At 37.4% G+C, this 27,676-nt stretch overlaps 1 protein-coding gene across 2 annotated transcripts in view; it reads right to left on the bottom strand.

Moving 5' to 3' along the window:
* Window positions 1-27,676, bottom strand: part of STXBP5L (syntaxin binding protein 5L) — a 423,473-nt gene that overhangs the window by 174,765 nt on the left and 221,032 nt on the right. For both annotated transcript variants that reach the window (XM_069070001.1, XM_069070002.1), the window contains one exon: window positions 21,324-21,447. In XM_069070001.1, coding sequence (XP_068926102.1) covers window positions 21,324-21,447 — 124 coding nt within the window. The remainder of the gene's footprint in view (window positions 1-21,323; window positions 21,448-27,676) is intronic.

The following is a 27,676-nucleotide window of genomic DNA, read 5'->3' as shown; positions in this document are numbered from 1 at the left end:
GCAGAAGGGTTATATTATGCTGTTAGTTTAAAAATAAACAAAAGTTTGATGAAACCTGTATTTGCAGAAAAGAATGGCTTCTCAGGAGTAAAAAGAAAATGGAATGGGTTCCATGACATGTAAGGAAGCAGAATGCAAACCCACTAAAAACATCAGCAGGGGAATAATGTTGCTTTATTTGAATTTATTTCTTTTGCCATAACTATATTTGAATGAAATATATGGTGATCAGTCAAATTCAGCATAAGATTTCAAACTGTTGACTTGGTTTGTTTTTTAATAAGTCCCTTTATATAACCTCTGCCAATGTCTTAATCTTTCTCTCATCACAGTCTGGAGATAATTCTGGGTCCTTCTCAAAGTCTATGACAGAGTAGTGCAAACTCTGGCCAGCCCTAACAAGGAAGAATGGCATTAAATACAGGCCCAGCAGTGGACTGTGTTTACCATATGAGGACTAATTTAACTGAGTTTGTAAAGGATCATCACCAAAAAGCTGACCAATATGTGAATAATTTAACTCATTAACTTCTCTCTCTCTCTCTCCCCCTTCCTCTCTCCCTCTCTCTATCCCTCTCTCTCAACTTTATGTCATATAGGTAAAATAACTTATTGTTGTGGTTTTGCACTGATGGAGGAAATACCCACTGCAACTCTCTTTAGTTCCCATAAGACAAGGTCATTCATGGCAGCATCCATCTATTGGCAGTCCTCTGAAGCCCTGCTTCCTACTGCTCTCCTCGACTTCCAGCAGGTGGCAATCTTTCCCCTTTCTTGTCCAATCTCTCTATCATGGTTGATAAGGAAAAAAACACTCGAATATACATACATCTTGCATATATTCTGATTTTACAGTTTAGAATTACCTCTCTGGATCAGTTGCCTCCATTTTCTTGCATGATAGTTTCATAATCAGGAAGACCCAACTTAGTTGAGCTTCATGCCAAGATTTCATGAGGCTTCATGCCTCATTTTACCTTCTTCTGCTTTCTATTGTTTTGTTAAGTTGATGCTGCTGCTAATTTTCCACCAGCCTACTTCATAATGTTTTACAAATCCTTAATGTTTCTCTTGGCTGTTATGTCTCTCTACTTAGAAAGGAGATTGAGAATCTGCTAGCTGAGGTAGTTTCTGGATGCTTTGGGTTTCTTCATTGAGGCCTTCATTTAAATTCCTCAAAAAAAGATGCTGTCTACCTTTTATCCATTTCTTCATTTTTCAGTGTCAACAACTTGTTAAATGAATTGAGTTGGAAATATTATAATTGTTTTCAGTGTCTTCTCACCTTTATCTTGCTGGTCATTGGGTAAAAATCCCACTTTTAGTATAAAAACAATTAAATTAATGTTTATAGACACCTGCCCCTCCCCCCCCAATCGTATTATTCTTAGTAGCCTCTGATACGTTTGATGTCAGTGACATAGTCAATGTAGGAGAAGAGACTGAGGATCATTTTCCTTTTATTTCATGTGTTCCCAAGGTCAAATCATCACTGAATAGCCAACTTGCTGGTGATGAGCTTCTCAGTACTTATATACGCTGGTCCTTGGATAGTAGGTAGTCTATTGCCAGGTTACACTTAAAATAATAGAACCTATCAGAGCTCACTCTCTGAGAATCAAGGGACATTTCCTTACTAGGATGACCACATCAATACAGACATTCTTACTACAAATGAAACTAAAGGACAAACAAATGGAAAGATGACTAAATGGAAATTAAGCTCTAAGGCTCTGCTTAGAGAATGAAAAAAGGAGTTGGTAAAATTGGTTTTATCATGCAAAAACAAGAGACATCATAAGACAATTGGTCATTTCACTTTGCAGCACTTATGAACACAAACAAAAAAAGTGTCATAAAGATAGTCCAACCTGTAAGTATCAATAACTGTTACAGAGAATGGTGCAGTGAGCATATCTACAATTCCACTTTGATACATCCTTGGATCTGTGATCTTACTGATGTGAACATTCTTTCCAAAAGTACAGATTACAAACCATCAATGGCTTACATATTCATATCCTTTCATAACTCCTCCAGAGGGAGTAACTCTGAACATGGTGGATGCCTTTCTCTAGATATGTCGATGCTGCATTACGTGTAGTAATGGTAAAAATAGACAGCATGCAGATTATCTACCGGTCATCCTTCAATCTCACTCCATGACTGACCGATCTCCCTTTTTGGTCATCGATATCTCTAAAATCCTTTATGCTGCTTTTTCTGTCCAATTCTGGTGGTAATATGGTATAGTCTCCTCTACTCACATTTACTGTATATTTGGAGCACACAGCTTTAATAATTAGGAGACCATGGGGCAGCTAAGTGGCACAGTGAATAGAGCACCAGCCCTAGATTCAGGAGGAACTGAGTTCAAATCCAGCCTCAGACACTTAACACAAAACTAGCTATGTGACCTTGGGCAGGTCACTTAACCCCAATTGCCCTAAATTCCCCTCTCCAAAAAGCAATAATAATAATAATTAGGAAACCATGGTATTCTTTGATTCACAGCCAAATAATATTAGTGTAAAACAACTGATGTGAAAATAGATGGCCTTTTTTTCATGAAAAAAGCTTGGGGTCATTTAAAGCACTGCATAATTTCTCAAATGCAACATAGTCCATTATGATCTTCTTATTTAATTGGAGACCTGTTTCACTGTACTAATGAAGTGTTAATCCAAGATATGTGCACTAGCCCGATGGGTTGTCTTTCCATTGCATATCACAGTCTAGACAACAGGCATTCTTTATATAATTCAACCAATACCACTGCACAACATATTAATTGACATTTAAATCTAACATTGCAATATGATACAGGAAGGGTGTGACTGACAATATTGTTTAGTATAAGATACAGAAAAATTCTTGCCCGGATCTTCATCACAGAAGTTCCTTCATTACATGACCCTCCTGGCCTACTGCCATTGATTTTTGGAACCCTGGCCTCACCTGTCAAAATGCTGTGGAGGAAGACAGGATAGTGAAGTGGCTGCCCATGTTATATGTTGCCCAGGATTATAGGCCTCTACCACACAATGTTCTTGGATGCAAATGCCATCAATCCATTCCCTGTTCTGGTCAACCAAGGGATTCTAACTGGAGATGGAAAATGTGGAACTAGAATTTCCTCTATCCTCCTTTGTTACACAAGTCAAGAGAGAAAAGATCATTGCCAATAAAGAAGGAGGAAGATCCATTGCTACCATCACCCTAGTCCTGGATTCAGTCTTTTTCTGGGACTGTGGGAGAGAAGGATAGAAGAATGAAATGGTTATCTACTAATGCATCCTATTCAGCATAAGAGGTCTTTACAACATAACGTCTCCATCTGCCATTATCATTGATCTTTCTACCCCTACTCTTCTCATCTCTGAAGCTACACTTGAGAGGCATCTTCATGCCAGATTTCTAATTAGAACTGTGAGTTCAATTTGGTAGGTATACTTCTCCATTTTTAGTACTACTGCTGTCCCATGCCTATCAAATTATTATTTCCTCCTCCCCTAATCTGTATAATTGAATTATTCATCTGACAAACTAAATACTCTTTTCCTCTATGTTCATCTCATGCCTACCTCTCCCCAATCAATTGCTTCCTTTGCCTTCTCCCAATTGTTCCCTCTGAAACATTCATTCTATAAAACTCTCCTTCATTCTAGAGTCCTCCCTCCCATACTCATTCAATTTTGTTCTCACTGTAATCTGACTTTTCTGTATTATACTTTACTAATTTTATTTTATTTTTTAAAAATATTTTTCCCATTACTTGCAAAAACAATTTTCAACATCCATTTAAAAAATTTTTGAGTTCCAAATTCTCTCTCTCCCCAAGTCCTTCCCTAAGACGGTAAACAATTTGATATAGATTATTCATGTGCAATTATGTAAAACATATTTCCATATTAGTCATGTTGTGAAAGAAAATGACCAAAAAAATCCCCCAAACCAAGCCAAATCCCAAAATAAAGTGGAAAAAAGTATGCTTCAATTCATATTCATATTTCATCAGTTCTTTCTCTGGAGGTGGATAGTATTTTTTTTTATCATGAGTCCTTTGGAATTGTCTTAGATCATTGTATTGCTGAGAATAGCCAAGTCATTCACAGTTGATCATCATACAATATGAAATAGACTTCATTCCTAGCTGCCTACTTGCTAGAACTAGCACCTCCTTCTTTCATGCCCTCTGACAAAATGGAAGAAGAGTTGGTATATTTAGGTAACCTCCTCCCTGCCCACCCCCTTTAATGTCAGCCATTTCTCTCATGTCCCCAACAAAGTGGTTTAAGAAGAGCTAGAAGATTCCTTAGTCTTGACTGCAGTCTTCAACATGCAGTCCTTTACCATGCTGCCATCTCTCCCTCCTTTGAGATTCACTCCATCAAGCTATATCACCCTGTTTAGATCCTTGTTGCTGTCATCTACAGACCTTAAGTCCATTCTCCCTCCTTTCTCAATAGATTCAGTACCTGCATCAGTCTTCTTCTTTTCCCCAATCCCTGCTCTCATGCTTGGTGATTTCAATATTCAAATTAATCACTTTTTGAACACTAGCCTCTTAGGTCATCATTGTTCTTGACTACTGTAACCTATGTATCTCTACATCAGCCAGCTATCAAGGTGATCATACTTTTCCCTTACATCATCAAAAAATATCAACCCATATGATCATATACTTGAAAATTCCTCTTGCTTGTCATAATTTCCTAGTCTCCTATATTTCCTTTATTCCTTAATCTTTTTTAAATTATGAAGAAAAGTCGTCAACAAACATGAATGGCACCATATAAAAAGAAGGGAAGGAAAATAATTGTAAAGGAACCATGAGTCATTTACATACAGCTTCAAAAACATATATTAAATTTAATGTGGAAATACTAATGCTAGTTGCCCCGCTTGTATCTACCACCTCCTGAATTTGTTCTACTCTCCTCTATTTTTAAATATTTCACTGACATTCTTTTCCTCTTTTTTTTATCACTATCACTCTTCCCCCTTACTCTCTCCTCTCTCAAATAAAAGTCCTTCCTCATAAGAAATGTTTAGTGAAGCCTTACAAATTTATGTTATGTTGGTCATGTCTGAAAATTTATCTCATTCAGTACACACAGTCCATCACATTTAAAAGAAGAGGTGGGAAGTTGCTTCCTCACCTGGAACCATGACTGGTCACTGCACTGATCAGAGTTCTTAAGTTTTCATTTGCATTTACAACGCTGTGGTCACTGTATAAACAGCTGTCCTGGTTCTGATCACTTTACCCTGCATCAGTTTTTACAAGTCTATCTCAGGTTTCTCTGAATCTAGTCCTTCTGCAATCTGTTATGGGACTGCAATATTCTATTAAATTCATGTACCATAATTTGTCCAGCCACTTCACTTTCCAATTGACAGGTACCCACTTAGTTTCCTGTTCTCTGACCTATATATAGAAAAATATCGATAGCAGATTTTTGTGGTAGCAAAAAATTGGAAACTGAGGGAGCGTTTATAATTTGGGGAATGACTAAAGAAATCATGCTATAAGAATGTGATGGAATACTATGGTATTGTGAGAAATGTTGAAGGTGATATTTCAGCTATGAACTAATGCAGAACGATGTAAGCAGAACGAGAACAACTTTTACGATATCAACAGTGTGATAAAGACAAACAACTTAGAAAGAATTATGAACTCTCATCACCATGATGACTAATCAGAGAGGTCTTGTGATAAAGCATGCTACCCATCTCCTGACAGAGAGGTGACAGATTCAGAGTGTAGACTGAGATTTTTAAAAAAAAATATGGCCAATGTAGGAATTTGTTTAGCTTGTTTTTTCTTTCTTAGTGAGGGAGAGAAGAAGGAGTGGGCAAGAGAAGGAAAATTTTCATTGACTGAAAAAGATGCTTTAAAAATTTCTGCAAGATAATCATCATTTAAAAAAACAGGAAAAGAGATACATTATAACTTCCCAATTCACCTGCCCTCTGCTATTCTCTTTCACTGATAACACTCCTACCATGCTCATCACTACTACTCCAGAACTCACACTGAGGGATAAGGTCTTCATGTAGCTGCTTTTGATGTCGTTTTTGTATCTTCACTCAGGACCTTCTGCTAAAGGTTCTGTAAGATTATAAGCTCTTTGACAAGAGACGTTTAGATGTAACAGCAGGAGGGGTGAATGGCAACCAGGTTCCATCAACAGTTTCCTAGGCATCCATTACTACTGTTGGATTCTTATTTCCACTCCATATAGATTGTGTTATAGTGACTCCAGAGCTAGGCAAGAGAAATTTAAAAGTAAAGCAGATGTTCATCAGCATCTCTAAGGGAGTTGCTCTGTGTCAATAATTCAGAGCCCTTCAACCTTTAAAATGGGTGAGTTTATAAGTTAAGATTCAATAGGGGAAAATACACTAGCAAAAAAAGGGCACTGAAGAAAATACACTGAAGAAAAGAGCAAGCAAAGGAAGATTCACAATCTAATGAAGAAGTACTATAGGTTAAAAGAATCCCAGGATAAAACTCCAAAAGAGAATAATTCTACAATAACCATAAGTAGAATCTCATAAAAGAGAAAGAATTAATCATAAAAACACTAAGACTGGATGGAATGCCTGATAAAAAATCAGACAACAAGCATTTATTAAGCATTTGCACTGTACAGATACAAAGAAAAAGCAAACATATCTTCCCCCTCTGAAGAAGTCTGTATACAAATGGGGAATTCTCTCTTTCTCCCCTTAGTTATATGGGTGCATATGTACATGCATGTGTGTATAGGTAACATATAAACAGATATACACATATATTAAATAGTAAACATATCAGTTCATGTAAGATAAATACAGTGAAGATGGAAAGTAGCTTTAGAAGGGAAGGTAGTAGCAGCTGGGAGGTAAAATGTGACACAAGTTCATCTACAAGGTATAGTTTTCTAAGAGGTGGAGGTGAGGAAGAAGAGCATTCAAAATGTGTGTTGGTGTGCATGTGTGTGTATGTGAGAGAGAGACAGAGAGAGAGAGACAGAGACACAGAGAGACAGAGACAGAGACAGACAGACAGAGAGAGATCAAATGTAAAGGTATGGAGATGGGATATGGAGTATCATAGATGAGGAACAACAAACAGACCATCATGCCTTTGTGTGGAGGGGACTGATAACACACAAGAAAAGGAAAGACTGAAAGGGGTCAGGTTGTGATGAACCCTAAACACCAAGTAAAGGAGTTTACATTTGTTCCTAGAAATAATGGGAAACCACTGGAGTGTGCTAACTGGGATGGGATGGGGTGACATAATAATATTCATAAATATCCTTTCCAGACTATTTTTAGGTTAATTTTTTTCTGGCTGAATGTTATATGATCTGCAATGGTTTAATCTCATTCCATCCTAAGCCTGAACCTGAGCCAACAAATTGGACTGAGTCAGACCAGAGTTAAAAGAAGCAGATGAAACAGTGGTCAAAAACACAGAGGAAAGACATCGCTAAACACTCTTAAGAAACACACACACAAGCAATTTAGCAAAGATAGTTGTTTACTTATTAAAATGGTTTAAGGAATAGGTTCATATATCACTAAGATGACAAAGCAACTATTTTATCAGACATCACTATATCTCATAAATGGATATATAGTCTATATATGTATGTGTATATGTGTGTATGCATGTGTATATATATAATATATACTATATATTATATATATATCTCCATGCAATGGGGGAAAAATGAAATTTCCAACACATAACTCATAATGTCACAATTCTATTGTTGAACCTTTGGGGGAAAAAAGGTCAAGATCAACAAAAGGACACTTGTTTAGAGTACATGGAATAACGGAAGCCAATAACACAGAGAAGACAAAACTGCTCAATTTTTGTCAATGAATTAACCCAAAAACACTTATTCAGGACTTATTATTATATGTCAGGCACTGGAGACACAAAGAAAAGTAAAAGCAGCGTTTGCCCTCAAATTCTACTGTGGGAGACAACATGTAAACAATCAGGTACGCGTAAGAAATGTACAAAGTAGGTAAAGGTATCTGCAAGGGGAAGGTATTAGCAGCTGGGGGATTGGGAATATCTCCTTTAGAAGATAAGGTTTGAGTTGAGACTTAAAGAAAGCCAGGAGTTACCCTTTCTCCTCTCAAATTATACTGTATCTATTTTGCCTATATTTACATATACAAGTATTCCCTTTTTGTGTGTGTGGGGAGGGGCATCTTCTCTCTTTCTAGACTGGCTTACTTACCCCTACCTCCCTTCACACCTGCAGGTCTATGTTCCCAGAGATGGATCAGCTTTATGTGACTATAAACCACACTCTCAGGATCCTAAGGATAATTCTGATTGTATGCATCTGTGTGTTTAGGTAGAGGGTATCTGGATACAATCATGCTATCCACTAATGCAGTTCTGGGGCCCACTGGTATACTTTCCATTAATATAAAATCAGTTGTCATTAACTCTTAGGCATACAGCATTTACTTAACATGGCAAAAGCAAGAATAATTATAGCATCAAGGCTGCCAGGTGGCTCAGTGAGTAAGAGCGCCAGCCCCAGAGTTGGGAGGACCCGGGATTGGTTCCGGCCTCAGATACTTAACACCCACACACACAAAAAAAACTGGCCGTGTAACCTTGGGCAAGTTACTTAACCCCAATTGCTTAAAAAAAAGAATAATTATAGCATCACAGTTACTCCATATCAATTTAAGGTAGTAATAAGAAAAAATCAAAGTATATACATAAACCTGGGTCACACTCTTCCGTCAATACACATAATTTCCATAGAGGAGAGTAGGCACACACTTGGAGAAACCTAACAGGGAAATATACTTTGATGTACTTGATTATTTGAGGGAAAATCTATACCATAAAAAGTTGTTTCCCCACTAACTATTCTTCTGTTCATCACTGCTCTTCTGCTGGGCAGATCTGCTTTTCTTCTGCTTTCAAACTGATGAAACAGTGACAAGCTCTTTTAACTCACAATCACTCTTAAGAGGGCAGTGAGAGAATATTATGCTATTAAAGTGCCAAGTAGTTCTCTTAAGCCAGAGAACTGAACAAGTCTGATTTGCTCTCTGGGTAGCATAAACAAGCCAAGCCAACTTCTCAAAAGAATTCTTTGTTCAATCAGATACAAGTTTCTTCTTTTAGCCAAGTCTGTCTTTCACCCTTTTCCTTCCTCTCAGACCATTGGAAGCAGCAACAATAACATTAACAATAGTCAGTTTATATGATGCTTTAACTCTTACAAAGCACTTACATGTATTATCTCATTTTGACCTCACAACAACTCTGTGAAATGGGGGTGCTATTATCATCCCTGGTTTACAGATGAATAAAATGAGACTGAAAAAGAATATGTGACTTCCTCAAGGTCATACAAGCCAATAAGCATCTGAGGCAGAATTTGAACTCGGATCTTCCTGTCTCTAAGTTCAGAATCTTTTCTACTTGGCCACCTAGCAGTCATAGAGAATTCATCTCTCTTCTAATCAGTAGGCTCTGCTTAACTGATTATAGCCCTAGGCTCCTTCTGGCTTTTTAACTCCTCCTATACTCTCCTTAACTCCTCTCCTCCAGGTATTTTAACTGCCTCTAACACATCAAATCAAAGTCTCTGGAAAGTTAACTGGGAAGTTAGTGATTAATTTCTTTTATGAAGTAAAATTCTTGAAATCCACTTTGCTGCCAGTTCAGTTACGAAACCAATAGTCCTTATTTAATCTTCCCAGAGTCTCCAGACTGTTATTTGATTTACTGCCATATTGTGACTTTAAAATTTCAAAAGCTGCAAAAGTCATAGGCAAAAGGCCTGAAGAACCATAGGGGCCTGTAACTATGGTCATTCCCCTGCCCTCAAACAGGTCCTCCCCATTCATTCATCTGAAATGTTCTTCCTAATAAGTCTGTCTCATCACATTTTAATGGGAAAACTCTATCACTTATGTATTTTGTCATCATTTTGTGCACATAAGCTTTTTGGCTTCTTTCAGGAAGCACATATGTTCATATGCAGCATAAAGAGCACTTCATGTTATTCATATGCTGATTCCATTCATTATTCTTAACATGAAAGTTGCTTTTCTGCCTTTTCCAAGAACCAGATTGCTCCCATATGAAAAGGGCATTTGCTCTGTATACACAAGTTGCCTAGCCCAATTAATTAAAGTCCTTGAAGGCAGAGGCTGTTCTGCTTTTTTTTCCTATGTCTTCAATTCCAGAATAGTGACTGGCACATAGGGGGTGCTAAATAAATACTTGCCAATTGATTGACAAGATGGCAGATACAAGGCTAGTTAATAGTTCTTATTAAAAATATCAGTGAATTTCAAGGTTGAAATAAGTTCACAGAGCAGCTAAGAAAGCTAACGAAATATTACAACACACTGATATACAAGACTAATGAGGTGATAGTCTTTCTGTACTTTGCCTTGGCTAGACCACAGTTGGATGGAAATCATCTTAACACGAACATTTTGGGAAAGACAGTAACAAGCTGTAGGTCATTCCGAGGAAGACAAGTAGCATGTTGAAAAACTGCAGTCAATGCCATAGGAGTTTCTGAATGACTGAGGTTTAGCCTAGGGAAGACTATGCAGAGGCAGATTAATTTTCTTCTAGTAGTTGAAGAAAGGCCATGGAGAAGTGGGATTAAATTTGTTCTGCATTGCCCCAGAAGGCATACTTAGGAACAAGGAAAGCTTCAGGCAGATGTAGATTTGATATGAGGGAAAAGATTCCTCATACTACAGCCACTAGAAAGTGGAATGGGCTGCATGAGGAGATATTATCTTTTTTTATGTTTGAATTTGGGTGGATGGCAACTAAGGCCCCTTCTACCTCTGAAATTGTACAATTCTCAATGCAGAAATATTCAAGGAATGCCAAATACTGCTCTTATAAGTGAGAATTCCTGAAATGTTTAGGTAGGAGGAAAAGAACAAAATCAACATGAAACTAAAACATTTGGTTATAAAATTCCTATACAAATTTCCTTTATTTCCAATCTTCAATTGTGATTTATCCTCTTTTACTTTTAATACTGACAATTTGATTTTCCTCTCTCTTTTCCCCCCATAAGATTAGCTAATGATTTATCTATTTTTATTAGTTTTTTTTTTCAAAATACCAGATCCCACTTTTATTTATCAATTCAATACGGCTTGGGGTGGGGTCTTTTTGGCTTTCAATTTGTTCATCTTTTATTTTATGATTTTTGGAATTTCTAATGTGTTTAGTTGAAGGTTTATGATCTATTGCTTTTTTTAAAGTTATATGCACAATTCAGCTTTCTGTTCTTTCTCTCTTTTGTTGATGAAATTTAGAAATATAAAATTTCTCCTAAGACTACTTTTACCTGTTGTTGTATTATTATAATTTTTGTTGGTGAAATTGTCTACTGCTTTTTGTTCTTTTTCTAACAATTCTTTAGGATTAAATTAGTTGTCTCTCATCAGTTTTTAATTCTTTATCCAAAGGCCCCTAATTAACTAAAACTTTTATTTCATTGTGCTAATTAAAGGATTATTTAATATTTCTGCTTTTCTGCATCTGTTGGAATTTTATCCCCTAATCTATGTTTCATGCAAAGGTGCCAAAAAAGTTAGAAATATAGTATATTTTACTTTTTAAAAATTCTATTCTGGTCCTTAACTTGTTCATCTTTTTATAGATGTGTCAAGATTGGAAAGAGGTAAATTAAAGTTGCTCATTATTATTAGTTCTTTAATTTAACTTTTCCTTTATGTATTTAGATGCTATGCCATTTGATGCATGTATGTTAAGTATTGCTATTGATTCATTATCTATGGTGCCTTTAAGCATATTTTAGCCTCCCTGTTTATCTCTTTTAATGATGTCTTTATTTACTGTTGCCTTATTTCAGACCATGATCAGCACCCCTTAGTTTTTTGAATTAGCTGATGCAAAATAAATTTTGTGCCAGTCATGTATTTTAACTTTTTGTGAATTTTTTTTCTTGTAAATGACATTGTTGGACTTTGGTTTCTAATATATTCTGTGATCTTTGTCTTTTTTTTTAAAGACTAGCCTCATTCCATTTATGTTTATTGGTATGATTGTTAATTGTTATTTTCCTTCTCCCTATCTTGTTACACTTTTTACTCTCCTTGCTCTTACTATCCCTATTTATAAAGTGTGATAGAGGAGTATGCTTAACACTAGTGATCAATAACTTAAATGATCCATTTCCACTAGCTGTCTTCTTTTTGTCCACTCCCAATCCCACATTTTTATGCTGATTTTCCTATTAATTCCTTTCACAATCTACTCTGATGCTTCTTTTGCTTATGATGAATTCTTCATTGATCATTCCCTCTCTCCCTTCCTATTTTCCAGTTGAAATAGATGTATTTCTGAAGCAATCTCACTGTATGTATATGTGTATAGACATGAGTCTATATACATGTGTGAGTATATTCAACCCTCTTCTGCATGGATCAGAAGAAAGTATGATTGATGTCATCAGCCAGTCATTCAATAAACATATATTAAGCCTTTACTATTTGCTAGGTATTGGGCTAAGCAATGGGGATACAAATAAAAATAAAAACAAAGGTAATACCTGCCTTCAAGGAACTTACAGCCTAATGGGAGAAGATACAACACAAATGGAAACTGAGAAGTGCAGGGAGTGAAAGGGACATGATGGAAAAGTTCAAAAGCTTTGTGGGAAATGGAGAGAAGATTATGCTGAGTCTTCTCCTTACAAAGAAAACCTGGAAGCTGTGATTCTGCCCTCCAGTCTGAGGGTCCAATCATAGGGTACTGATAAGATGTGAGTACCAAACAGATACAATTTTGCAGAATGTGATTTCCCAATGATGAGTTTCCTGGGGAAGGAAGGCATGATGGAGAGGTCCAAAGAAGTCTAGAAGCAGTGTAGTGGGGGTGAGATGTGATGCTCCTCCCATTGCTTATACTCCATATTTAGAAATTCTTCATTTTGGGTACCTGATTATATAGTACATTAAGTTCTCTCCTCTTCTTCCACTGTATACTCTATTCTTTCCCTTTTATTTATTCTCTTAAGTGCATCAAAACAAAACAAAGTCACTCCCCAAGTTCTCTGTTTTTTTTATTGAACAATTTCTTTGAGTTTTGAAAATATTAAAGTTCTGAAGAACACTTGTTTCTTCTTCTTCCCTTATCAAAACATAAATATGTTTTAATTGTATAGTGTTTGCATTTCAAAGCTTCTGCTGATCTCTGATCTCTTAATCAGGAATGTTTTAAAACCCTCTATTTCATTAAAGATTGATTGTTTTTGCCTTTCTAGAATCGTTCTTACTTTCTCAGGGTAAATTATTTTAGGTTGTAAACTTTATCTTTTGTTTTCCTGAAATATCATATTCCAAGACCTCTCTTTAATTGTTGTAGCTGTCCAGACTTGCATCATTGTATCTTTGGTTCCTTTGAACTTGAGCTCTCTTTTTCTGGCTACTTATAATATTTTTTATTTGACCTGGAATCTCTCCTTTTTTTTTTTTTTTTTGCTTTTTGGAGGGCAATTAGGGTTAAGTGACTTGCCCAAAGTCACACGGCTAGTAAGTGTGTCAAGTGTGTGAGGCCGGATTTGAACTCAGGTCCTCCTGACTCCAGGGCCAGTGCTCTATTCACTGTGCCACCTAGCTGCCCCTAGACCTGGAATCTCTGGATGCATTTCTGTGAGTTCTTATTTGACAATTTCTTTCAGAAGGTGATCACTAGATTTTTCCTATTTTCACAATTTTCTATAGTTTCAATTGATACAGATCATTTTTATTAATGATTTCTTGAAATATAGCATTCAGGATTTTTTTTTTTGGCAAGGGGGTCATGGTTTGCAAGTAGAGTCCAATGATTCTTGATTATTTCTCCTTGGCTTCTTTTCCAGGTCACCTAATAATTGTTTTTGGAAATATATTTTACATTTTGTTCTGTTTTTCCCCAAAACTTTTTATTTTGTTTTCAATATATCCTGTTTTATGAAATCAATATTATCTGTTTGATTCATTCCAAATTTTTTTTTTGCCTTTTGGAGGGCAATTGGGGTTAAGTAACTTGCCCAAGGTTACACGGCTAGTATTTTTGTGTGGGTGTTAAGTTTCTGAGGCTGGAACCGAACTCGGGTCCTCCTGACTCCAGGCCAGCATTTTACTCACTGCGCCACCTAGCCACCCCCAATTCATTCTAAATTTTAAGGAGCTCATTTTTGAGTAAGGCTTACTACTAACAATTCTAACTATTAATTCTCCTTCCCATTCTTTCCTCTATAGCCCTCATTTAATCTCAGATTACATTTTGTCTCTTTTGCTTCATTTCAACCAGGAGCTCTTGGAGTCATTGCAGACAAGCCATTCTTTTCTTTGAGGATCCATCTGAACTTTCTTCAGAGTTACTGTTTTCTTCTGGATTTACCTCTTGGGCTTTTCTTAATCCATACTATTTCTCCATGGTGTCTTCTTCTGTTTGCTGCATCTTGAGCTTCAATTTCTGGACTGGGACTTTGTCACTGGGTAAGAATCTGCTCGCTTCCATACTCCTGGATAGGGAGGCTGCCTTGCTTGTTTCTGGAAGGGATAGCTAAAACTAGGTCTTACATTTTGCAGCTAAACCCAGGTTTTTATGCAGTCTTCTAATGGTTTAACTTATTTGTCTTCCAAAGCTTCTGTTTCTGTCTCTTATTTGCATAATACTAAACTGTGGTTCTGTCCCCTTGCTTTGACTCTAACAGGCCTGAGTGTTGCAGATTATACTGGTAGCAAGCCTCCTTCAAGACACCAGGTACTGTCTTGGCCCTTTTTTTCATTGTAGGTTGGGCATTGGCTGCTAAGGAGCTGGTTTGGGCATGGCTCAGGAATGGGCTACATGAGTACTGTGCTGTTTAGGTGTTGTTTTGGCCTGTCTTCTGCTGTGACATCAGTGCTGGCAGTATAGGCATGACACTGGGTAGTGGTCTGACTCTCTAGTTCCACTTGGGCAACTCAGTCTCTCCTCTACTCTCCACTCCTTTCCTTTTACCTGAAGGTATTCTGCCCAAAGGAGGGTAAATTTTGATGGCTGAAAGTGACCTAGTTAACTTGGGGTTTACTGGCTAGATTTCTTTCTCAAACACCAAACCTTAAATCCAATTCACTCTGGATATCATGGACTGGACAACATCAGGTCTCTGCCCAAGCACCACTTAATGGTTGTTTTTTGGGGCCTCCTGCCTTAGAGTGAATGTAAATAGTAACTGTTTTGGCCAGCCACCCTGAGGGTCTTCCCCTCCCAGTTTGATTTTTTTTTAATTAAAGGGACCATCCCTTGATTCACTTCTTAAAGAGGCCTATTCACTGAATAGTCCTTGTCTCATTCAAAGTGAGAATCTAGAAAAACCTTAGCTTAAAAGGGCCAGGGTCTCCCATTGTATCATGGGCCATCTCCTGTCATCCTGCTTGATATCAGGACACTGTACCCAAATGGCTCCAGGGGAGAAAATGAGGCTGGTGACCTTGCACAATCCTCCCTTACCCAAATCAAAGTCAATTGCAAGTCATGTCATCATCTCCCAGATGTCATGGTCCTCTTTGAGGACGAAGGACAAACCACACAACTGCTAAGACCCCAGTATATTTAATCACAGTGCCATAAGTCTACTATTGTTTGTCTCTGCTTAAAGCTTTGCAGGTATCTGGAAGTCTTATTGCACAGTTTTGGTCTAGAGAGAGAATTTTATAGCATTTGTCTTTTGTTTTCTTTATCATTGTTCTTTCTGCTGCATTTTTAGAGCTCTAATGGAATATTTGTGTTCAGGGTTCTTATGGATTTTATCACATCACTATCTTTCTAGAAGTGTCTTTGTGACATCTTTAAAGTGATCTCTATACAACTATTATAAAGATTACACTGCTATTTGTTAAAGATGGTATTTCATTCTTCAGAAATCATAAAGCAATAACTGCTTAACCATCAACCTTTAACTTTCCTTGTTTACCCCTATCATTCCCTAACATGACAAGTGTAGCAGTTAATGTCATAACCAATACTGTCTTTTTGCTATAAATAACCATAACCCATTTCTATACCTACTATTGTTGGCAGTTCCACAGATTTCTATAAATTTTTAGCATCTATTTAACCAACATTGGCATTCTCGCAGAATTTCCAACAGGAATCAACCAAATGCTCATAAAAAGGATTGTGCATGCTGTGATAACCATTAACACATTAGTCTTTACTGCTGTGAGAATAAAACATACTAGCATCCTATTTAACAAATTAGCTATGGGTATCTCTGACAAAGGTGCTTTATCTGAAGGAAGATCAGTATGATTTTATTATCAGTTACAGAATGGGATAAATGAAATTCTTCCTTAGTTTCAGGAGATGTGCCAAGAATAGCATTGTAATTTATATATTATGTTCACAGAAATAATCAATGCGTTTTGTTCTGTTAATCAAGTTGGCACATTATTGTGAAAGATTGTCTAGAGAAGTCAATAAACAATTGTTTTCATTCCATGAAGGAATGACAGCAAAAGCTGCATGTATAGAAGTGATATCAAATTCCCTTTCTATGAATAACAGCATCACAAAAAGCAACATTCTTGCACGATTGCTGTTTATCTACTTTCAGCAATATACCATTGCCTTCTGGGCTGTGATTTGGATATTAACATCGAATTCTGAGTCAGATAAGACTGGGCTCATTCTCTGACACACAGAGCAAAAGCGAAATGCTAATAGCAAGTGCTGTAGCGCTGCCATAACTTGATGACTGCACACTTGTGGATTGTAATTAGAATGATGTACAACAGCTGTCAAACCAGTTTGCAAAGGCTGCACTTTGCTTTGGTCTGACTGTCAGAACTATAAAGACAGAGGTCTGCCTACAGTGCTGCTCAGATAACATACATAGCACCTGTCACCCTGAAATGCTCACACTACTCAAAATCATGGATTTCGTTATCATGGCAGCTCATTTCTCACGACTCTACCCCTGAAGAAATACTGCTCAGCAGGTGAAAGTCAACATTATTTTTAAATGGATTACAAAACATTTAGAATCACAGAAACTAGAGCTGGGATTTCAGAGGTTATCCTGTCCACTCTCTACTGAAACAAGGCTCCCCCAACAAATGCTCATTTGGTTTCCACTTTCCACTTTGGGGCAGTTTTAGTAGTACTGAAAGTTCTTTATACATTCAACCAAAATCTGCCCTTCCTATAACTAAATAGGGCTCTCTCTTCTACATTACAGACTTTTAGACATTTGTGGAGATGTAATATACCATGCTCCACCCACAGGTCTTCTTTTTAGCACCTTTCTTAAGATTAGCATTCCTGATACTGTTCTCACTGAATTGTGCCAGATACTTGGGCTGACACTGTATTACCTGACCTCATTTCCAAATTCTGTATAGAACCCAGTATTGCCATGGAGATGCCATCCAGCATCAACTCAACTGAACTGTGAATAATCATCTCTCAGAATCTTTGCAGGGAAGCTGAAGAGCACAAATCAATGGCCAGCTGAGTGCTCAACTAAATGTAGAGTGACTGGTAACTTCCCTGTGATTCAACTGATCTTTTTACATAACTCTATCTTTTCTTTCCTTTCACAGAATCATGAATCTAGAACTAGAAGTGCTCTTGGGGCAATCTATTTCAACTACCTTCTTTTACAACTGAAGAAACTGAGGCCCAGAAAGCTTCTTGTGACTTGTCCACAGTCATGTAGGAAGCAATACAGGCAGGATTTGAACCTAGGTCCTGTAGTAGTTTGGTGGGTGGGGTATGGTCAAAGAGGAGAAAGGAGAGAAAGATCGCTGGACATTAGGAACTAAGCCATAGTTACTTTTCCTCCAAGATGTAATAAAGTAGATCCACTGATGATGTCAGATAAAAGATTATGCATTAAAGTTAGAGGAAGAAGAGAGGAGTAATAAGGTTTAATAACTCCTTTCTGAGGACTGAGGTGGCTATTTGTAAACCTGATGATAGTAACAAGATTAAAGTCTACCATCATTCTGGGGCATGCATATATCATGGATATGACAGAACACCTCCCATGATTCATCAAACTTGATGAATATTACCAATTTATTGTGCTTAAGATGGGCACATATTATACTGCTGAAAAACATTTGGAAACCAAACAGTTTTTAAATAGATTACATTTAAAAACCAAACCAAACCAGTGCTCTTTCCTGGACTCTGATGTCTCTCTAAAGAGTTTATCTGTTTTCAAAATTTCATTCTCTGGAACTTCTAACCCCTTGTAGGCTAACTGTCCTTGTAGACACTCAGCTCATGGTATCATGGTTCATCCTGTCTATGCTTATCTATACTTCCTTTTTTAACCCCTTAAGACCTGTTCTACCCAAATCTAGACTTCAGATTGGATCATTCGTATCTTTCCCCTCCTCTATCAAAAATTCTATAGTAGACTGGTCACTTCATTTTATCCTTTATACCCCCAAAACCAGTCCTCCTTACTGATAAAAATATGTTATAGAATAGCAATGTCTCTTATTGGTTCTTCTGCCTTTTGAAGGATGAAATTATTAAGGCACGTTAAGAAATTATTAGCTGCTTTTCTGTAGCAAAGAAAGTTCTATAGCTGATGTACAAATTAATCGATCCCCATATTTCCTTAATATATGATGCTATTCACTACTCATTGCCCTTTTCCTGTTTAACATGACAATGTGGTATACTGGACAGAGGGCTAGCCTTGAAATAGGAAATACTTGGATTCAAATCTTGCTTCTCATGCATGAGTGAGTCACGTAACTTTATGATGTCCCAAGCAACTCTCTAAGACTACAAGTATTAGAAATACTATAAATATCCATCAGTGGACAGTTTCCATTCCAGGACTTCTTCACAGTATTAAAACCACAGGTCTGGACCAAAAAATCAAAAAAATTCTAGACACCAGATTCATCCCATCAAGTTTGAGTGATATCTAGGAGATTAAATTTGCCTTCTTGTGTTAGGATATCCTTGTTCACCTTTTTGTTACCCATGTGGTTTTGCATTCATGTACATATAGACAGCTGAGACCATGAGTTTTATTGTTTGCTCCTTTCTTAGATTTTGGTTTGCTTTAATTCCTAGAAATCTCTACTGCTATTCTTCTTCCTACATTGTAGTTATTCTCTATGATATATAGCTTGGTGGATATACACACATAGTTTTATTCATCTCCCTCCTTTTGCACCTTAAAGTCCTTGTGAATTGATTATAAGACTATGCAAATATTTTACCATTCTTTGTTTGGATTGCTTCATCACTAGCCAGAAGGAGCTTGTCACTCCTATATTTTTAACTGTGGCCCAGAAATCCAAATCCTATACTCAGACACCATCTTATTAACCAGCTATTCCATTATTCAATCTGCTTCTCTCTTTTGAACCCTTTGCTTTGGGCTGGCAGCACTGATGAAAATACCACTCTTCCATTTCTTGGTCAAGACTTCATAGTTTTGAGAAGATGTTTTTTAGCAGTATAATGTGTGCCCATCTGAAGCACAATAAATTGGTAATATTCATCAAGTTTGATGAATCTTGGGAGGTGTTCTGTCATGTCTTTGATATATGCATGCCCCAGAATGATGGTAGACTTCAATCTTATTACTATCATCAAATTTACAAATAGTCACCTCAGTCCTTCTCAGCAAGGAGCTATTAAACCTCATTACTCCTCTCTTCTTCCTCTAACTTTGATGCAAAATCTTTTACCTGACATCATCAGTGGATCTACTTTATTACATCTTGGAGGAAAAGTAACAATGGTTTAGTTTCCAATGCCCAGTGATCTTTCTCTCCTTTCTCCTCTTTGACCATACCCCACCCACCAAACTACTGAGCAGATCAGAACCCCTTCTGTCTCTTCTGATCCTTTTTCTTCTTTGTTTGCACACTGCGTTCTTTCCAATTTTTTTAAAAAAAGAAACACATTATTTTTCTTGACAATCTGGAAAATGGAGAGGCATTCCTCAAACCACTTTGCCTTTTCATTCAGGTTGGAGAACCAGACTACATACTTTTTACATATATAACAATCACTTGACTGATGCAGAAGTATGATTACATATATTCCAGTGGTTCTCAAAATATGGTCCAGGAATCCTGAGATTCCCTAAAGCCCTTTCAGGGGAACTAGGAAGTCAAAACTATTTTCATAGAATACTAAGATATTTTGATTTCTAATATGGTAACTATCAATTATATATCCCACATAACAAAAGCTTTGGATCCTCACTTTTTAAGAGTACAGAATTTGAAAGCCTCTGATGTATTGCATGCAGGTTACAGCAAAATTCTTTCTGTTCCACATAGTTGCTGGAAGTTCTCTGTTATCTTTTCTAATAGCTGCCCTGCAGAATTTCTCTCTTGTATATGTGTTCCAGTTTACCAATGTCTTTCCTAAAATCTGATCAGGCCCAAAACTAGAGAACTAAGATCAGCATCAAAATACATATTTCACATGTGGTTCTCATGGGTAGCTGTACAATGGATACATAGAACCAAGAAGCTAGATCAATTACAAATACACTGCCCATTTAAGCGTACAAGCAATGGCTAAAATATATAGATATAACAAAGCTTCTGAAATGTAACAGTGGATAGGGTTCATATTGCTATTGATGCAGTTTCATTGAGTTAGGTCTTGTGAATGCACAAAAATTTTCTGTGGTCTGCTCTGTGGTACATGTTATATATATATATTTTATATTTCTCATTAAAAGACAGAGATAACCTGTCCTTAATCATGAGAGATGGTAATTAAAATGCACTTAATAAACTTCACAGGACACAACAGGGCCCATCTGGAGTACATTTACATAAAAAGAGCAGAAAAAGAGAGAAAACAGGACAAAGGTGCTAGGTCAATGGCAGCAGTAACATGAGATGTTTTCAAATGGCTTTGAGACAAGATTGTTCTCCCACTGATAGAGTCAGTCACTAACTACAGGTTCAGTCTGTGAACATTGTTTTATTAAGCACTAACAATGACTCCTAGATGGGTCACTCACTATCAATCTCTCCAGTTGAGGAAACTTAGCTATTACATGTAGAGGCAATAAGTTCATCTGGTGTAGGAAAGGGGGAGAGGGGAAGGGCAGGGTGAAGTAAGGCTTAAAAAAAGATTTTGACACTTGGAAGCAACCTCTGCGTTCTTAGAAGTGAGGGAGGGGAAAGAAAGTTACTTGGAAAACTTTGTCACTCCTTTAACCTTAAGTACTGACACCACCTCTTTCCACTCCACCTAAAGCAGTGAATATCAACATTTATTCCCTTTGAAAGCATCATCTTACCATGTGGAATTGTGGTCTGGAAAGGACGGCTTGGACTTTTCAGGTTCCACAGAGTCAAGCTGCCATCTGAATGGCTGCACATGAACTGTTTGCCCTCATGATGCCAATCAATTGAATGAATAGCCTAATGAAATAACAGTTAAGAGTAAACAAACAGGTTACAAAGGCAAATTATCCTGAGGGGGAAAAACTGTACAAAGTATGTAAAAATTTTGTATTGTGGTTTTCTAACACTTGGGTCTAATAGGCCAGGTTATCAGAAATCTTCAGGGAAAAGTCCTTCATATTTTTATGAAGTGGTAGGATAATCAATTTCCCTCTTTTATAGGAATAGCAGCAGAAGGATTTTCTTTGTACTTCTTGGAGGTGACCTATTACAGCGAAAGGAATGCTGAACTTGGAAACAGAAGAAACTTGGCTTTGAATCTCACCTGTGACACTTGAGCTTTATGACCATGAACAAATCACTCAACCTCTTTGACCTAGCTCTAAGTCTATGAGCCTATGGACCTCATCTGTAAAATGGGGATAATATCTGAATTTCCTACTTCTCAGGTTTGTCATGAGGGTCAAAAGGGATAATGTCTGTAAAATGATTTGTGCAAATTAAAAGCAATGAATGAATATCAACTTGTATTGTTATTACAAAAGGCCTGTTGTATTTTGTGGATCTCCTGGAGGGCAGCATAAGTTATAATCTCATTTGTAAAACAAATTTATGAGTTTGAAAAACTAGAGTGTGAAATATCCCTTGAATATTATACCATATGAGAAGATATATTCCTCAATAAATATTTATGGAGTGCCAGCTGTAATCTACCAAATTGGGTTAAAAACCACCCTTGTCTTCTAGGAACTTAAAACCTAGTTACTGATTGACAGAGCAGACAATAAAAACTGGGGTGACAGGACAATGATATAACATATAGAATTCATCCATGAAATATTATTCAGCGTGTCCCAAAAGACTTTGAGCTTTAATAGCATAAAACTGTACTCATACTTTTGGACCACTGTACATAGTAATACCTCCTCTATATGCAATTCAGCAACTTGCTGAATTGAAATCTATATGGAACACTGATGAGAACCAGGAAATAAGTAAAAATGGATTCTGAGGTGCCAAAATGGATGTCATAAAATACAAGCAATAAAGTCCCTAGACTTTATTCACCAGAGCTTGCTTCAGACTGTCACTGTGAAACTTATTCATTATTCTGGACCCTCTTTTTTCTCCATCTATACTATTTCACTTGGTGATCTCATCAGCTCCCATGGGTTCAATTATCATTTCTATCTAGATGATTCTCAGACCTATTGATCCAACCTTTCTCTTGACCTCCAGTCTCATATCACTAACAGCCCATTTGATACCTTTGAATTGTATATCCCATGGATATCCTAAACCCACTAAGTCCAAAAATAGAATCCATTATCTTTCCCTTCAAACTTTTACTTCTTCCCAACTTCTCTATGACTGTGGAGGGAATGTCCAACTTCTCAGTTGACCAAGCTTGCAAACCCACTGACTCCTCACTTGCTATATACTATGTCATATATATATATATATATATGACCCCATATATATACAAATATGTATATGTGTGTGTGTTATATATATGTGTGTGTATGTATATATATATATATATATATATATATATATCTGTATCTGTTGTTTCTACCTTCAGAACATTACATAGTTTTCTGGTTCATTGATTTCATTGCCTCAAGTATTCCTACTCTAGTCTTCCACTCCACTACCAAAGTGGTCTTCCTAGGTCTGACAAAGTCATTCATTCTCCTCCACCCCAAACTCCACTGACTCCCTATTGCCTCAAGGATCAAATATAAAACCTTCTGTTTGGCTTTTCAAGCCCTTCACAATCCAGTCCCTTCAAACCTTTCTAGTCTTCTCATACTTTATTCTCCTCTGCATAGTCTCCAGTTCAGTGACACAGGTCCATGTCCTTACTCCAAGTCTTTCTGCTGACTGTTCCCTATGCCCGGGATACTCTTCTTCCCTGCCTCTGCCTCTTAGCTTCCTTCAAGACTGAGCTCAAATCCTACCTTCTGCAAGAGGATTTTCCCATCTCCACTCCTGCTCTGCTTCACACACTGCTCACTTCTTCCTTCTAAAGGTACCTCCCATTAACACTACATATATCTTACAAGTAAATAGTTGCTTGCATGTTATCTCCTCCATTAGAATATGAAATTCTTAAGGACAAGTACTTTTGTTTTTACCTTTCTCTGTATCCCCAATGCTTGGTATACAATAGGCATTTATTAACTGACTAAATGACTAGTTCTTATAAATCAGTTTTTTGGATATCTTAGTCTATTGTTGATTAGAAGCAATAAACTTCAGATTAGAAGGGAGTAGAGGGGCTGTTATTTGCAGGTGTTCTGACACCAATAAGGGGTGATAATTTACAGTTTGAAAATAAGGGAGGAGACAGAAAAGAAAGTACACAAAACAGACAAAAATACTTAAAAAATATGTCAGTTGGAGTCATTTAGAGTAGGTCCAAAGACCTGGACAGCTCAATGATATCAAGGTATAAAAATCACAATATTATAACTGAAGTTCATAAAGAGATTACTGAATCATCAAGAAAAGGTGACACTATGTTTAGTGTATTTCATTCAAAATAACAGGGAAGTATGCAATATTTCTTATAAAAATTTCCATTTAAAATTGTTTTAATAAATTTCTGCTCCCTAAAGGAGTAAATATTCTGCTAGACAGACCATTTGGCTATCTAAAAGGGCTTAATCCCTGAGGATTTTAGATGGTCAGTGTACCATTTTGATCTAAATAAAGACCATACCCAAAGAAAAAAAGACTCAGATATATCAATAAGTGTGTTGAAAAATAATACAAAGTTACTGAATTAAAAATTAATGTGAAAGGGCTCTCCCCCTTTTTCTTTCAGTAAAAATAATATAAGTAGCAGGACAAGGAATATGGGTCTTTTGTGTCACAGATTACCTTTGTAGCCAAATCCCAAGGGAAAGTCTCAAACCAATGCTTTGGAGCAGATGTCAGTAATTAGAGCTCAGAGGGGTCTTACATCAAAGGCTTAGTGTTTTGTGACTTGAGGACCTATCACATTCTGGCTTGTTCCCATAATCTACAGATAATTCGAACAACAGAAGTCCCTCCACCTATGAGGTTCCTCATCATCCCCAACAAGGACAGACAGGACAATCCCTCTGGTCTCCAAATCTTATGGAAGGAGATTTGCCCAAAAGTTATTACTGCTTACACATGAAGAAATAAGGATGGAACTATAAGATCATGACATAGCAGGGATGTGTTATGCTGACCTTATCTCCTAAAGTAAAAATCATAGGATCATAGATTTAGAGCTAAAAGTGACTTTAGAGGTCATTTAGATATTTTCATATGAGGAAACTAGGCGCAGAAGGCTTGTGACTTGCCTACTTGTCACCCAGGTGGTAAACAGCAAAACCAGCGCTTGAATCCAGACCCTCTCACTCCAAATCTAGTGTGTGTGTGGGGGGGTTTCCTACTGTATATCTCTGTCTCCCAAGAATCCCTCATATTATAGCATGCTACAATGTAACTGAATTCTTCTGAAATAAGACTAGTATAAAGATCAACAATATTCAGGATAGATCCTACTCTGACTCAAATAGCTTTGTTCCTAATAACTAATATTGGGGAGTAGTTATAAATAGAGATGTCTTTTAACCCCCCCAGGCAAGTCTCTGAAATTTTAAATTAGAAATGAATTGTCAAAATGCATCAGTGGAGGATGTTTCCATACTGAGAGCTCCCCACACTGATGTAAGCACAGATCTGGAGACACACAGGCACATAGACACACATACCACACACAATTAGGATTTGGTGATCCCGGCAGCTGATCAGACACTATAGGACCTGGCTACTTCCTTTTTGAGAGGCTCCATGCATAGAAGAAGTATCCAACTGGCCTCATGTTAAAACACTAAAAGGACCAAGCCCATCAAATGACACAAAAGTTTCAAGTCATTCAAGGTATGCTTAAATAGTAGCTACGAAACATCACAGGCACTGTTCTTTCTCAGGGTATTTCCTCAGGAGACGATGGTTGCCTCTTGAATGCAGATTTCCTCTTACTCTCCCCTCTTTACTGCTGCTTAGCACCTGACTCTTTTATACTTTGCTGGTGACATCTTTCCTTCTCTTTGTGCCTAGTTTCCCTTTTCTTCATTGTGTTGGCAAATCTTGTCTTTGCACTGACATGTTGAACAAGTTGCTGACATTTTCACTCCTTCTCCAATGTCCTTTCTATACCACATTGCTACTCTAAAAAGTATTCCTATAAAAATAGATGGCATGTTATTCAGAAGTGAGAGTCCTGAAAATAAGATTTAGAGTTTTGCTGGTCCAGATTTAGAGTCCCATTAAGATTTATAATTACTACGAAGTACTTGTTACTTCTATTCCAACACAAATTTGAGTACACTTTAGAGCAAGCTTCTCTTCTTTAACCTACAGTATCTCCTGAGAGGGTCACTCTAGGATTATGTATTTGATGAAATCTAAGTGTTCCTCAACAGCAACAGGGCCAGGTACATACATACTGAACACCTGTTATGGGCTCAACACTTAGGTGCTTTGGGGGTACTACAGAAGAAATACAAAACATTAACCCTTTCTACAAGAAACATGAAGTTTAGCTAGTGAGAAAAATGCAATAGTGGAAAAATGCAGTATATAACATAGCTAAATTATGTAATATAAATGTTAAATGCTGAAGGAATCCAGAAAAGGGAAAGAAGAATAAGGAAGCAGGAGAGGATTTATGAAAGGAATGGGATATGAGCTAGTCCTTAAAGGATTGGTCAGATCTGCCTAAGCAGAGAGTGAGGCACTCTAGACAAAGGGAATAAATAATGTGAGTAATAGGAGAGAGGGAAATCTCACTAGTAGTAGAGAAAGAAAAAGTCAACTTTTCAAAGAGCTTAATTAGCCTGGTCTTGGGCTAATCAGGGACCAATACAGTATCAGGTACCCATTACAACTAACCAGCGTTCAGGGTACTTTCCCCAGCTCTTTCTAAGCCAACATCACTCAACCCCAACTAAGAAACTCACCTAATCCCTATCATCCTCCAGGAAGACAAGGACAGAACAAGTTCTGAGGTTTATATAGTAACTAAGACTCTGGCCCAGTAGAACACAATCACTAGGGCTGTAGCATCTTGCCTAGGTGTTTTAGTTATATTATCACCCACAAAGAGTACTACATCAGCTTTTCTAGTAACTAGGATGATGGGAGCTGAGAAACTCAAACCCTTTCTTGATGCATATTGCAAAGACCAAAACAGCATCCTGTCCTGCCTATGCTGACAGTTAGTGGCTCTAATAGTCTTCCTGGCATCAGGATCTAGGAATTCTTTTTTTTTTTTTAAAGCAATTGGGGTTGAGTAACTTGATCAAGGTTACACGGTCAGTTATTTCTAGGTGTGGTGCTGAGTATCTGAGCCCGGGTTTGATCCAGGTCATCCCGACACTGGAACCAGTGCTCTTACTTGCTGAGCCAGCTGGCTGCCCCTAGGCAACTGGGGCTAAGTAACTTGCTCAAGGTTACACGGCCAGTTATTTCTGGGTGTGGTGCTAAGTATCTGCACCCGCATTTGATCCCCAGGTCATACCGACACTGGAGCCGGTGCTCTTACTCACTGAGCCACCTGGCCGCCCCTGGATCTAGGAATTCTTATAGAAGACAATTTAGAAATAGAGATAATCTGGGGCTTAAGAGTGCAGGAGTGGGCATAATGTTGACAGTTTAGATCTGTGACCACCAATTAGCAGCTTTCAGAGGCTTCAGACATTCAGCATAGATACTTCAGCAATAGAAGATCACAGATCCTTGCACTCCTACACCACAAGGAAGACTGTATCTAGGCTGTCAAGGGCCTCGGATCGGTTTTTGCTAAGGTATCTCAGATAGAGGACTAGAAAATATGATGGCTACCAATAGGTGGTCATAAGGACAAACTTAACATTTTGCATATCCTCAAACTCTTGAGCCTCTGAATATCTGTGAGAATGTGTAGCTGCTAACACTAGGTAACTGGTAGAATGTCAATGCAGTCAGTGAAGTTAAGAAGGGTAGCCTTCTTTTTTTAAGAGAAGATAATGTGATCCATTTTGGGTAGGATATTTATATGGAATTGTCTGGTGAGTAAGAAGTCAAAATTAGATTTATAGATTTGGGAGCTACCAATGACTTTAATAGGCAGCTAGGTCAATCAGTGGATAGACTGGTGCGCCTGGAGTCAGACTCATTTTCCTGAGTTCAAATCTGGCCTCAGACACTTGCTAGCTGTGTGACC

The sequence above is a fragment of the Petaurus breviceps genome, unplaced genomic scaffold (genome assembly GCF_028583685.1).
Source record: "Petaurus breviceps papuanus isolate PSGF00001 unplaced genomic scaffold, PetGlider_PUasm1.0 90792, whole genome shotgun sequence".
Taxonomy (NCBI): domain Eukaryota; kingdom Metazoa; phylum Chordata; class Mammalia; order Diprotodontia; family Petauridae; genus Petaurus; species Petaurus breviceps.
Note: the sequence above shows the minus strand (reverse complement) of the source record. Positions and strands in the feature narration are given on the sequence as shown.